Source organism: Populus alba, chromosome 4 (genome assembly GCF_005239225.2).
Source record: "Populus alba chromosome 4, ASM523922v2, whole genome shotgun sequence".
Classification (NCBI taxonomy): Eukaryota; Viridiplantae; Streptophyta; class Magnoliopsida; order Malpighiales; family Salicaceae; genus Populus; species Populus alba.
The window spans coordinates 9,846,107-9,859,527 of record NC_133287.1 but is presented as its reverse complement, the minus strand read 5'-3'; the positions used below and the strand labels follow the sequence as shown (position 1 = coordinate 9,859,527).

Sequence of the window (13,421 nt, the reverse complement as noted above, 5' to 3'; positions counted from 1 at the left end):
CGATATTTAATGATGAACACATCAAGGAACTAATATATCAGTAAAGTTCACCATGATCTACTGACAGAAAGTTTTCGTTTGTATTTTTTTAATTTTCTAGTAATGAATAGAGTTTTGATACTTGTTTAGTGATATTTTAGTGTTTCATGTGCTTTGAGAATTAATAAGAAAAACACAAGAATATTCATAATTTCTAGTCTCACATGCTTGCTAATTGCTATATTGTCTTCTTCTTCTTCTTCTTCTTCTATTGGGGACACACAAATATTTGATTTACAGAGAGAGAGATATTGTGGCAACTAAAGATAAACTGAGGCGTAGAACTGACTGCCATGCAAAGCCCAAACCCCTAAAAAACCGTAATAAACATGGAATTGAATCATTATTCATGTCAACAAGCTTGTCCTGGTTTGGTTCCTTGATTAAACTGATTGCTTTAAGGTTCACTCAGAGGGAACACATGTCATAAACAAACGTTAATCTAGGTGTTCCAAGCCGAGCAATGATTAGGTTACACATTAAGGACTCTAAATATTCCCTCAAATTTTAAGGATTTTGCATCTCCACAGCTGAATATTCTAGGCTCGGTATGATATGGGACAAGGCTTCCAATGCTGCCTAGTCTGCCATGGAATCTTGCCGAGAGGTTCGAGATTTATTTGTTTTTTCCCAAAAATTACTCCTTCCTTTTCTTCTTTTTCTGTTTGTGTGTGGTTCTTTGTAATGTTTAGACATTAAAAATCGCAGATAAATAAATAAATTTTTGTCTCACATGGTTGCTAATTGCTATACGACTTTATTGTAGCAAAGCAATAGCAAGATAAAACTCAACCCTAACACTGACTGGGATAAAAATCCAAATCCCTAAAAAATCCTAACAGCTTTAAATTGAACTGTTATTATTCATTTCAGCTGTAAGCTTGTCCTGGTTCCAAGGTTAAACTGCCTCGAGCTTCACTAGGAGGGTAACACATGCCAATAGGAAGCATTCATCTGGGTCTTCCATGTCAGAATATGGTGGGAGCACAGAGGGCTATAAATTTTCCCTCAATTTTTGAAGATTTTCATCTCCATAGTTGAATACTCGAGCCTCATTTTGTTTGCATTTGTATTTTCAAAAAGAAACAGAAAAGGAATGGATTCTCACAGCACTGGTTTCCAAGCTGGCCAAGCCAAGGGCCAAGCTCAGGACAGTGGCATTGCTAGTAAAGATCCGCTACATCATTGTTGTACTTGTATCCAGGGAAAAACACAAAAGCACAGACAGAGCCTAAGCGGGGTTTTGTTGGCTATATTGTAGTATACCATAGACATCAACAACGCCAGAAGGGAATGCTGGATCAACTGCAGCTCTTACAGCAACCTTTGCCACTGAAGTGACGTTTACAGGGGGTATCAAAAGAGGACCAATGAGTGGGAGTCGGGTCAGCGGTTTAGCATGTCGGAGGACCTGTAATCCATATACTAATTGTAAATATGAAGATAAAATTATCATCTTGGGCTTCAAAGTGTATGAAACCAAGTAATTGCATAATGGATTGGATATGAATACAGTTAGAAGGTATATATGTAAAAGGTATTAACCAGCATGATGAGTAGAGGGTGTTTTATATCAAACATGTAGCTAAACATGGACCATGGCATCCCAAAGAAACAATTATCATCCAAGGAGAAATTTCTAATTGGTGAATACTTCTGGCATGGTAGATCCAAGGACAGCACTATGGTACATCAGTACTGCTACAATTTCATTTGCTCACTCTCCACAGACAAGCTCACTTCCTATTCATTTTTATCTTTCCTTTTTGCTTAAACAACTTCTCATGAAAATTAAAATAAAGAAGACTAACCATGTATTACTTGCATATCAGTCCTTTCTAGAAGAATGTAAATTATATAAGACACAGAATCAGAAGAATGCGTCAAAGGGGAATAGATTTTGTGCATTACCATCTCCAGTGGAGCCCCGATGATGCTTAAAGGTAAATGAACACTCCCAACCCTGCGAGTACCATGTATGAAACCTGGCCTAAGTATTGCACCTGTAATGAAAAAAAAATAAAAGGAAAGTGGTTATAGGAATTAAACTGCTCTCTCTAACTTCACCGTACAAACTGCCAGAATAGGAAGAAAATAAAAGAATATCCTCAAATGCTCATTTATGTCAATTGCCGGTGTATGGAGCCAGCAAGAACTTACGATATATAGTAAAGATTCAGCTGTATAACTCATGGAAAGTTTGAATAAGGAAGAAGATCAGTATAACAGATCAGGACAAGTTCTTGCGATACAATTTTGATGTTAATAGAAGGACTTAAAAGCTGGGCATGACTTTGTCAAGAACAATAAATTTCAATTGAAACTTCAATTTAACACTTGTAATTCAAGGACTATATAAATAAAACTGAAACTGTGTTGGACTAATACCCTACTACGCAATGTGAGAATTATCCAAATGTCAAATTTCAATAGCAAGAGAATGGGAAACTTGACCTCCATGCTGGAATTTATCCAGTAGTTCGGTTTCTGTTGATCTCTGCATAAGTAGAAAGATTAGAAGCTAGTTATGATTTGAAAAAACTGATGCCATAAAGATACAAATCTTTGAGCATTACAGGTAATGTATAGAATTGAAAAGAGTTCATGTGGATTGGTCCTGTAAGGAACTGGACAAGTATAGGAACTAAGAGTGCTGAAATATCATACATTTTGCTTGGCCTAAAAACAAGAAGCTTAATTATAGAGAAATAAAATATGAACGAGTAGACAAATTGTACCTTTCCAGCAAAATATCCTTTTAGTAAATAATTCACCAGACCAAAGTCCGCAGCAGAGATATAGACAAATCTTTTGACACCTGAAGACATCCATGAACAGTTAGGAGTCCAGCAATATTTATCAATTCTCAACATGTAAACCTGGAAAAGCATGCAAAAGGTGAATAACAACACATTTTGGCAGCCATCAAATTAACCTGAAACATGTTTTCCACATGAACACAAGTTTCAGTAATCATGATTCATGACTACTAAATCCTTACTGTGTCCCATTAGATTACTAAGGAAAACTATTTGCAGGAATCATGCAAGTTATTGAAGAAAACAAGCAGGCGGCTCACTATTTCAATCAAACATGAAATGGAGGTTTCCACCTTAGAAATACATCCATCATTATAAATACCTTAACAAAATGTTAAAGTATAGAGCATGAAGGAAAAGGTAATAGAATCTTGGTATGAGAGGATATCTAAATGAGAATAAGGATATCATTAACTTTTACAATCGAAGTTTTACTAGAGCACCAAAACGACAGAATTTAGCAAACCCTAACTCAACATGAATAATGATCTCTCTCTGTTAAGAGAAAAAAACAGATAAAATACTTTCTAATATATTTTGATAACAGAACCGAATGATATAAGCTTCACTAAAGACTTCTCCCAACTGTTTTCACCATGTCATAGCAGAATAACCATTACTTCTGTTTTGATTTTGGACTTTGGATTCCAGAGATGACATATACACTCAGCTTTATCAAGGACCTCAGTGAATAATATTCAGAAAAAACTTAAACAAAGCTTAAACAATTACAGTCACAAACCCTATAATTTTTTTTTCATGAATCTTTATGAAAAAAGGAAAAGAAGAGTCCACTGGTGGGGTTTCCCTGATCCAAAATTCTCTTCAAATGGTGAAAATCTCAGCGCTCTAAGCAGAAGTTATAAAGAGGGGAGGGGGATAAGATTTGTAAACGTATTCCTTCTCTTTTTAGTGTTGAACTTCTTCAAGTATCTTTTGTCCCTGTACTTTCAATTAAACTTTATCCAACTGCTTTTATCTTCACCAATCTTAAAATTATGGATTTTTGCTACATAGAACTAATATATGTAAAATTCTTTAAATATGCAACAGCTTAACAAGTTATCTTGATAATATACAAGATGCATGCATGTCCAAATATTCGATTATCCCAGCTAAACAGCCTAATATTTTATACAATTATCAGGAAAATGATAAACATACTACAGAAAAATCCTATATCATGCATTAACAAAAACTAAACCGTGTGGTGTTTTTACTGTTGATAATGCATTGTTCACTCTCTTATAAATCACGCTACATTGGAATGGTGTATTTTTTTCTAAACTTTTAATTTAGTCCTTGAACCTTTTTTCTTTTGCACAATTGAGCTCTTTTGAGCCCAAATTAACACTCAATTGTATTTTATTTTTTTTAAGAGAGATTCGGATTGAAAGATAGAAAATCAAAGCGAAACGAGCGGCTAAGATAGGCGGCGGCTTTGAATTTCATACTAAAAGCCCCCATCTTTTCCAGTTTATAGGTGATCAGTCAATTTAGTTGTAAGAAATTCAATTCTAGTACCAAAGTTCATTTCCCTCATTTTTCAATCTTTCTTTGTGAGAAGAAAGTGTGAAAAGAAAGAGAGATGACCGCCAGATTTCAGCATAGAGAGAGAGAAAGTGGCCATTGACGACGATTCTAACCACAAAAATGATTGAAATCGTGTCAATGGGTTCCATTTCATGAGGAAAGTTTAACCTAGGTGTTTTTTTCTTTCTCATTTCTTGAGGAGATAGATTCGACCGCGGGACGTGGGAATGTTTTTAAATTCAGGTTGACTTCGGTTTTTTGAGCTTTTTTTTTTTGTTTTTTGAGGCCATAGATAGGCTTATCAAGATGTTCAAGGTGTTTTATAAGTGTTTCAAGTCAAAAATAAATTGAAATGAATTTTTAAGCCAATAACACCTAGGCCTTATTTTTCCAGCTACCTCTGGTCGCTGGATTCTGCAGAAAGCAAACAGCGCATCGTCTGTTGTCTTTAAAAAAAAAACATTTGTCATCCATCCCCTTAAGAAATTAAAAAAAAAAAAAATTTAAAGATAGGCACAGCTGCGTGGGCTTCTTTTAGTCTTTTTTATTTTATTTTTCAGGTTTAACAAGTTAATCCGCCAAACTATTTATTTGTTTGTTTTTTTTGTTTAATTTTTTTTCTACCCTTCAATTTAAAAAAAAAATACAATTTCATCATTTGTTATTGATGATCTATTTTTTTTATTTAACTCAAACCTAAAAGAATGCAATTTTACACTTTGTTATCAATGATCTACCTTTGCTATCCTGGCTCCACGTGCCTATCAAGGTTTTTTTACTTTTAAAGAAAATGTTTCATAAAAAAATTATCAAGCACTTAATTGTCATATAATTAAATGAAAAATAATCTCTGGAATTAAAAATTTATTGAATTTGATGACGTGTGTCGCGAGTTTGTTTGGTTGACTCGCATTCACTTAAGTTTTTTTTAATTTAATGCTGTTTTTTTTTACCCATTTTTTCCTTTATCATTGAGTTAATTCAGGATTGATCTTTTCAATTTGTTTTTTTCAAGATTATCCCATTAATTTCACAGGTCAACCCACATTAACCTAAATAGATCAAATGTTTTTCAATCTCAATATTAGAAAAAAAAATAGTGTTCAATTTATGGTTAAAATCTATTTCTTTTTTAGGAGATATGTCACCAATGCAAAGTCATTTTTTTTGCACTTAAAATTTTTTTTGCTTCATCTCACATCGTAGCGTGAGCCAATGGGCTAGTCTTGTTCTACTAAATGTGGCATGTGAGCCCAATAACTATTGGTAGAATGTGGAGGCACTTATCAACCTAAGGCAATAACTCAAATATTATTAAAGTTGATAATTCCTGAAAAAAAAAAAAAAACAGCAATCTCTCTACTTCCTAGTTCATCCTCTAGCCAGAGCGGCTTCTCTTGTCCTTGTTTTTTTATTCTTGCATAAATCACTAACTAATCTTTCAATCCTTATGACAGAAATTTTCTGAAAAATTAAATTAATGATAGGCATGTATTGAATATTTAGGACATGATTAAATAGTTAAAAAAGGAAATATTCTGAGAAAAAGACCAAACCTTGTTCTGAGGCAGCTCTAATAGCATTTATATTTGCAGTTCCATTGATGTCATACATGTAAGAGTTTGAGCCAAAACCTCCAACACATGAGATCTACAAAAGTTGACTTAAAATCAAAACAACAACCATCGTCTACCCAAGAATGTTCTTTAAAAGTGGATTTTCATTGCAATACAAAGTTTTGAAACTCAACAAACTTAGAGAGGCATTTGTGTCTTAGCGCAAAAATTTGTGTTTGTGTATATATGCCACAACATTTTGATATACAGATTAGCAGTCTCAAAGCAATATACCCACAAAAGTTTACACCATATAATGAAACAAATCATATCACTAAAGATGCAATCGTTGTGAGTTTTGCAGTAGAGCAAGAACTAGCATAATGTTGAAGCATTTATCCAAGCATCAAAAGAATTCTCACAACTCAAACTTACAATTGATGAAGAACTAGAGCATTTACTTTGTCAAGTTGTAGTCAGAGGAAATGTTTTCTTATGAAACTAATTGAGAAGATAATACCTCATTTTAGAAACAGACAGGATAATTACAAGGTCTCCACACTAGGTAAACCAACTGCTAAAGTAATCTTAGCAGAAATTAGAATGACAAGCACAAGTTAACAACTAAAAATCTCTCCTCTAAAAAACCCTATCATTAATGCACATGATAATCCAATATGTGTCATTGCATGGAACATAAAACTTCACGAATGTACTTGTATGTTACAAACTTCTAACTTGCCAATAACCAAAGTGTGATCATTCTGTCAATTTTTTTTCTAACAAATATAGTCTATTCAATAACAACATGCTCTACTTTGTTAAAAGACTCAAAAGAACCAACACGTGCCATAATGATTAACAAGACCATATCAGCGGTTGCAAATACAAAATTATATGATTAATATCAGTACTTGAACTCAACTTTTCTTCTCCTTTTAATCTTCTGATCATGCTATCTAATATTAAAGAGAACTGATTAAAAGATCTCATACCACAGAGGTCACTCCATTCAGTGCATTCCCTAGTGAATCAGGTGAAAGCAGATCTCCTGTAGGCAAAGAATGAAAAGGAGTGTTACTCTTCACATTCCAATAAGGAGGGAAGGAACAACGAAAATACAACTCATGGGTAACCTTGATGCCAGACTATGTCGTTAGCCCAAGGATCATGTAGAGAAGATTTTCCCGACCTGATAAGTAAAAGTTGAATTAGCAATGGCAGTATTCTAAAACCTTCAGTTCTTTCTTGATCCCTATTAAGGAAGTAATACCTGCTCAAGCTGGATACATTCAAACCATGGGCTAGAGCTTCTATGCATATATGTGACCCAACAAATCCATTTCCACCTAAAACAAGTAGCTAAACCAGTCGCTTTTTAGTGAGCAAGAAAATAATATCAACTACTTCTAAATAGAGAATAATCATCTGAGAGGTGTCTCTTTGTAACAAAGCAAGAAACCTTTTCTCTTGGAGGTGTAAATTCCTCTCTCTCTGCTTCTTCAAGTTTTGATGATCCATCAACCTTCTCAGAGCCTGTAGACAAGAATCTTCCAATTCTAGCTGCAAACAGTGAACTGTCTCGGTAACAACTGAAATGATTTTCCATGAAGATATAATGGATTAAAAACCAGGAGCAGGTGTAATAAACAAAAGCTGAAATGCGATAATATAAATTCAGTCTATTGAGGGGAAAATTCAGGATGAAATGATTTAAAATCTCTGGTTTGGATAAAAGAAATGCAAGAAAATATGTGAAAGAAGTGTGAATCAATCATAATAGATCATTTTAGTATGGCATTGGGTCCATTAAAATTCTTGTATGATTCGCTTCAGCCACATTATGGTACTTTTATCACCTTCAGATACATCCAACACTAATCATTAGATAAACTATCTCCATAAACTTGACAAGCACATTAACAATTGCAACGAGCCCCAAAAGCATACCCCCTTTTCACCCAGCATCCTTCATATCTTTTACGAATATCCTCTCCAATGATCACTCATTAACATGCATAGCAGATTCACGAATATAATCACAACATTTTAGCATCCCATCTCCTTTTTCACCATAATTCATCTTTGATCTATTTAATCATTAAAAAGCTAATTAATAATCAAGCCATGTATGTTTAATGGTCATCAAATGTGGTCATATCCGTGTTGACAAACACAAATTCTTGAAAGTAATTAACACTTTCAATCCTTCATTTAATCATCAGAAAAGAATTCCTTCTGCCTAGTTAACTTCTTGTAATTTTAGCAAGTCAATTATAGATATATCATTCAATTCAGAAAATTGATAAAAACCCAGATGAGAATAGAGCCGTATAACTTCAAGAAATGAAAAAACAAAATCACTAACATGTTATTTAGAAATTGCTAGCACTTACTGGGGTTTAAGAAATGGTGGAGACTGTGAATGTAGCAAGCGTGAAATGATGGTCTTCTTCATGTTGTTTATGCTTTCACTTTCTTATTTTGCTTTTAAGAATTTGGAGCAAGAAAAGAAAACGGAGAATCAGATTGCTTGAGTTATTGGACAGAAGAAATCTAAGTATAGGATAGAATCTAGTTCTTTGAGAAGATGAAGATGAAGGTGGGATTCGTTGCCACCTTTGATAGCTATAACTACCAGTGAGGCGCGACATAGCCATGGAACGTGTCTTCACTAATTACCAGTAATTCTCTTTGCTTCCTTTACTCCTTACTTCTCTCTTACAGGGTGGTTGATTCAGTGATTAATAACTAAAAATATATTAAAATATTTTTTAAAAAAAAAATTTATTTTTAATATTAAAATAAATAAAAAATAGCAAATAAACGGTCAATATGCCAAACAGGTTCTAATAAAAAATGAATTAGGTTAATCGTTTAATGATTTATTTGATATTAGTTAAATATCAAATTACATATTTATAATTTTAAGTTAGCTCTGATTAGTTTTGCCCATTGCCGATGACTATTTATAATAAATTTTTAATTAGATGTGACTATGTTTGACGTTCATGATTTGCCGGACAAAAAATTATTTTTTTATAAAAAATTAATGTTTTGGAGCTATAAATGTGTTTTAAAAAAAAAAGTTATGGCTTGGATTATAGATCCGATTGAATCAAATAAATTAATTTTATTTTAATTAAATAAAAAAACCTAAAAACAATAAAAGATGGATTGAATTTAAAAAGAAAAGTAATCAAGATAATCTCAAAAAAAATATATATTATTAAAATGAGACAAATAAAGCAACTCAATTCACGGTCCATTAAATATAAAAAAATAAAATGGAATAAAAAATACATAAAAATTATCCCTTGTCAATCTAAGTTAAAATAACAAACTTGTAACTTTAGTAATCAAGGTTAAGCCAACCTGAGATATCTCGTCAAACTCGCCACAGTGAAAAAATAAAGAGAATTATAAAGCCTATTTAAAAAAGCATCAACTTATATTAACTTTGCAAACCCTTGACCCAAGTCATTAGACCCGAAGTACTCTATTTGAAAAAACCATGAAGTTCAATTCTAAAAAAATAATTTTAATTAAAGAAAAAGAGGATTGAGAAAATAAAAAGTTAAAATAATGATTATAAAAATTGAAATACAAAATAAATTTATATTAGATTAGAGATTGAAATTAAAAAGAAAAATCAATTTAGCAAAAAGGATACAAAAAAATCAAAAAAAAAATAAGGATCAAAACTAACATAAAAATAAAAATAATTTTTTGATTGAATAAGTAAAATTAAAAAAAAATTAACTGTAAAAACCAAAATAATTAAATGATATTAGCCTACCTATTCTAGGTGAGAATTATAGGAGGAGGGGAACCAACCATAAGTTAACCAAAGAGAGGAATAAGAATAAGGACGACCAACATCAAAACACCATTATCCCATTTAAGAGAGGTATTAATACAGGGAAGGAAAAAGAGATGACTTTTTCTCTCCCCCAAAACCAGCAACAACTTTAGTTGCAGAAACTCTTTCCCTTCAAAGAAAGAAAGAAAAAAAACTAATTAAACTAGCTTGTATGTCATTTCTCTTAAGTGTTTAAGTGAATGGAGAGTTAGAGAAAAGAGTAATAACCAAAAACATGAAAGAAAAGGGAGCCTAGAGGGCCGACTGGAACATCAGGAGAAAGAGTGACAAAAATTGAAAGGAAGAGAAGAAAATAATCACCCAAAACCTTCCCTAAAATTGTTTAAAATTGTGAGGTAAGAATGGTATCACTTCCTTGGTTGTTACTTCAAGATTTCGGACAATGGAGAGGGAGAAAACTCAAAATGAAAGATTTAGGGTTTTTACTTTTTTTATAATAGGATTAAACAGCTAAATGAGAAGATTTAAGTAGAATAAGGAATGAAATGACATAAATGGAGACCTTTACAAAAAAAAAAGATATGGAAGTGAATAAATGAATGATTTTAAGTGTATAAATCCTAAATGAGATGGGAAAGCTGATGATTTTTATATTGATGACTTGTAGACTTTATGCGTAACCTAATTACTTAGTTTTCGTTAATGAAATTTCATGCAAAAATGATATAACGATTCCATTGTCAATTTGGCCTAACCCCACTACAAGACTCAAGAATTAAACCCTAGAATTTCCATGGGTAACCTACATTTAAATTGAGAGAAATATATGAATATGATGACTTTTATTGTATGAGAATATGATATGAAGAACACTTGCATGTGAATATGTATATTCTTGAAATGTATATGGTATTAGTTTATGAGGTTACTGAATGGGCAAATATTGATTGATGATTATTTGATGTATTAGGAGGTGCGACCGGGATTGGACATTCGACTGGATGACAACACTCCGTAAGAGGAGCAGGTAGGTGGTCTTCATCATTATCCGTATTTATGTTAAAAATCTTTACAATGGATTTTATGCATATTGTTGCTACTAAAACATGTTGTGTGAGATTACTCGTGATATAATTGACTAAATAATATGATTAACTTCGATTAATAGTATCTCCATGAACGATTAACTAGAATGAATAACAGGATTAGCTGTGACTAATGGTATCCATAACGATAACGAGATTGAATGATGCGATTAAATTTGGCTAATGATATCCATGATACGGATAACTAGGATTGAATAAAGTGTTTGGCTAATATAACATATATCAAATAATCATAATAAATATCGAGTATTTAGATTTTTGAATCAATGCAGACTGGGAAAGGGTTAACCTTAGACTATTAAGTTGAATGATTGGGATGCGCGTATAAGATTATTATTAAACAATGAAATCATTAATGACCTTGCTTTATGAAGTTCACAATAAGAATTTATCTATCCAAGTTAATAGTAAAATGCTTAATCATGTAATTCTGTTCATTATTATTATTATTTCAAGAATCATTCTTTTATTTTTATATTGCAATTGAATTGTAACAAGGACATCATATAGTCAAGGCGCATAGAACTCCATTCCACGTGTTTTGTTATAAATTATGTAATCATGTATTTAGGTGATATGCATTTTATATAACAATATAATGACTAGGTATTTGTCAATCGATACTTTTGTAAAAGACTTGTAATGACGACTTTCTAGAAACAGGGATGTGGACTTATAAGCATGAAGATATAATGATATGAATGCATTGTATTGTGTATTCTTTTCTATTAGGATATTGAATCATGTTATTATACGAGCATTGCACCATATCGATTAATATCTATATAATTCCAATTTCATGTTGTTTGATTGACCAATGTGTCACGATTGAATGAGAAACAATTGAGTTGTTACATTAACAATAAGGGAAAAAAATAAAAACAATGAGAATCAAATTGATAAAAATATTATACAATAAATTTGGATTGAATGATAAAATTGAAAATAAATTTTTTTTTACAAAAATGTCAAGAAAAAAAATTAGAAAATAAAACAATAAGGATCAAATTGGAAAAGCTTAATACAATAAATTTGGATTTAATGATGAAATTAAAAACCAATAAAACTTTTACAAAAGACCAAGAAAAAAAATTTAAAAAATCAAAAGAATAAAGATCAACTTGGAAAAAAAAAAAGCAATATATGTGATGGAATTGATAGACGAAATTGAAAAAAAAAATTTATAAAAGGACTAGGAATAAAAATTAAAAATAAAAAGAATAAGGATTGAAGTTGAGATACCAACAACAAAGAGGATCAAAATGTACTTTTCAAGCGAGAAGAAAGAAAAAAAAAGAAAAAAAAAATAAAGATTTACTAAAAACAAATCTAACCACCATCTGACATGGATGAGATTCTAGTGACATGGTGGAAGGGTAATTTTAAATATGAAGAGGTGTTGCACGCACCACCTCCCACGTTTTTAGGAGTGCGCTACACCCACCTAACCTTTTTGTTTTTTTATTTATTCAAATACTAAATTTCTCCTAAATTAACTTAATAATAACAAAAAAAAATCATTGTGGAAATACTAAAATGCCTTTTAACTCCAGTTTTAAAAAATTTGCTTTTAAAAGACATTTTCATCGTTTCACTGTATATTTTAATTATTATTTTTTATATTTGGTCAAAAACTAAATTGCCTCTTAGATGATATTAAAATAACGATAAAAATCATTATAGAAAAACAAAAATACCCTTTAACACCATTTTTTTTTACTTCCAAAAAGTATTATTAAATGAAAAAAAAAGATTTTATTTACCCCTGGTTGATTTAGTAAAGACAAATGAGCCTTATGAAAACATTTTAATGCTTTTGATAATCAGTGTTAAGCTTTTTTGGATAAAAAGGTAAAACATTCATTACATTATTCTAGTGAATAGTATTTCTAAGTCAGCATATATGGTGTTTTTCCAATATGTACATGCTAAATACTTTTTTGAGTTACAGGAAGTTAAAATACGAAATTGTCCACATATAATTTGTTTTATAATTCATTGACATATTCTATGTAAGTATAATTTTTTATCCTAGGATAACACTAATTTTTTAAGTATTATGTAAGTATAATTTTTTATCCTAGGATAACACTAAATTTTCAAGTATTGGAAAGTTTTTCGTTTCACGAGGGACTTTTTTTTTCAGACAAATTTCTAAACCATCCATCAAACTCAACAACTAATAAATCTAGACACAAGATTTATATTAAGCCTAGACGTCTAGGCCTAGGATCACAGCTCATAAAAATTCAATTTTTATGTTAAGTTTTTTCATTACTTCATGTAATTGCATCTGTATTTTTTTTTTTAACTTGAAAAAAATTCCTTGTTAGAAAAAGTTTATAGTGTTTAATAAATATTTATAACTAGATGAATAGTATCTTCTTTTTTATATTGTGAAATGATAATTTAGGCATGTAGGTCATTGCTTGTTTATCAATCTAAGTATTTTCTATTATTTTTTTAGATATATTTTTAAATTATATCTATTAACTTTTCTTATTACACTCTTCTGGAATGGCACTGAATAAAAATTCTTTAAATT

At 31.1% G+C, this 13,421-nt stretch overlaps 1 protein-coding gene across 1 annotated transcript; it reads right to left on the bottom strand.

The window, feature by feature from the left end:
* Positions 1-1,073: 1,073 nt before the first annotated feature.
* LOC118056044 (uncharacterized protein At1g32220, chloroplastic) lies at positions 1,074-8,665 on the bottom strand. The gene is made up of 10 exons (XM_035068138.2): positions 8,344-8,665; positions 7,410-7,539; positions 7,221-7,309; positions 7,084-7,139; positions 6,943-6,998; positions 5,948-6,041; positions 2,778-2,857; positions 2,494-2,536; positions 1,951-2,042; positions 1,074-1,450 (listed from the first exon to the last, which is right to left on the bottom strand). Exons 1-10 carry the CDS (start codon positions 8,403-8,405, stop codon positions 1,271-1,273), a joined length of 882 nt encoding a protein of 293 aa, XP_034924029.1. The 5' UTR covers positions 8,406-8,665; the 3' UTR covers positions 1,074-1,270.
* Positions 8,666-13,421: the final 4,756 nt, after the last annotated feature.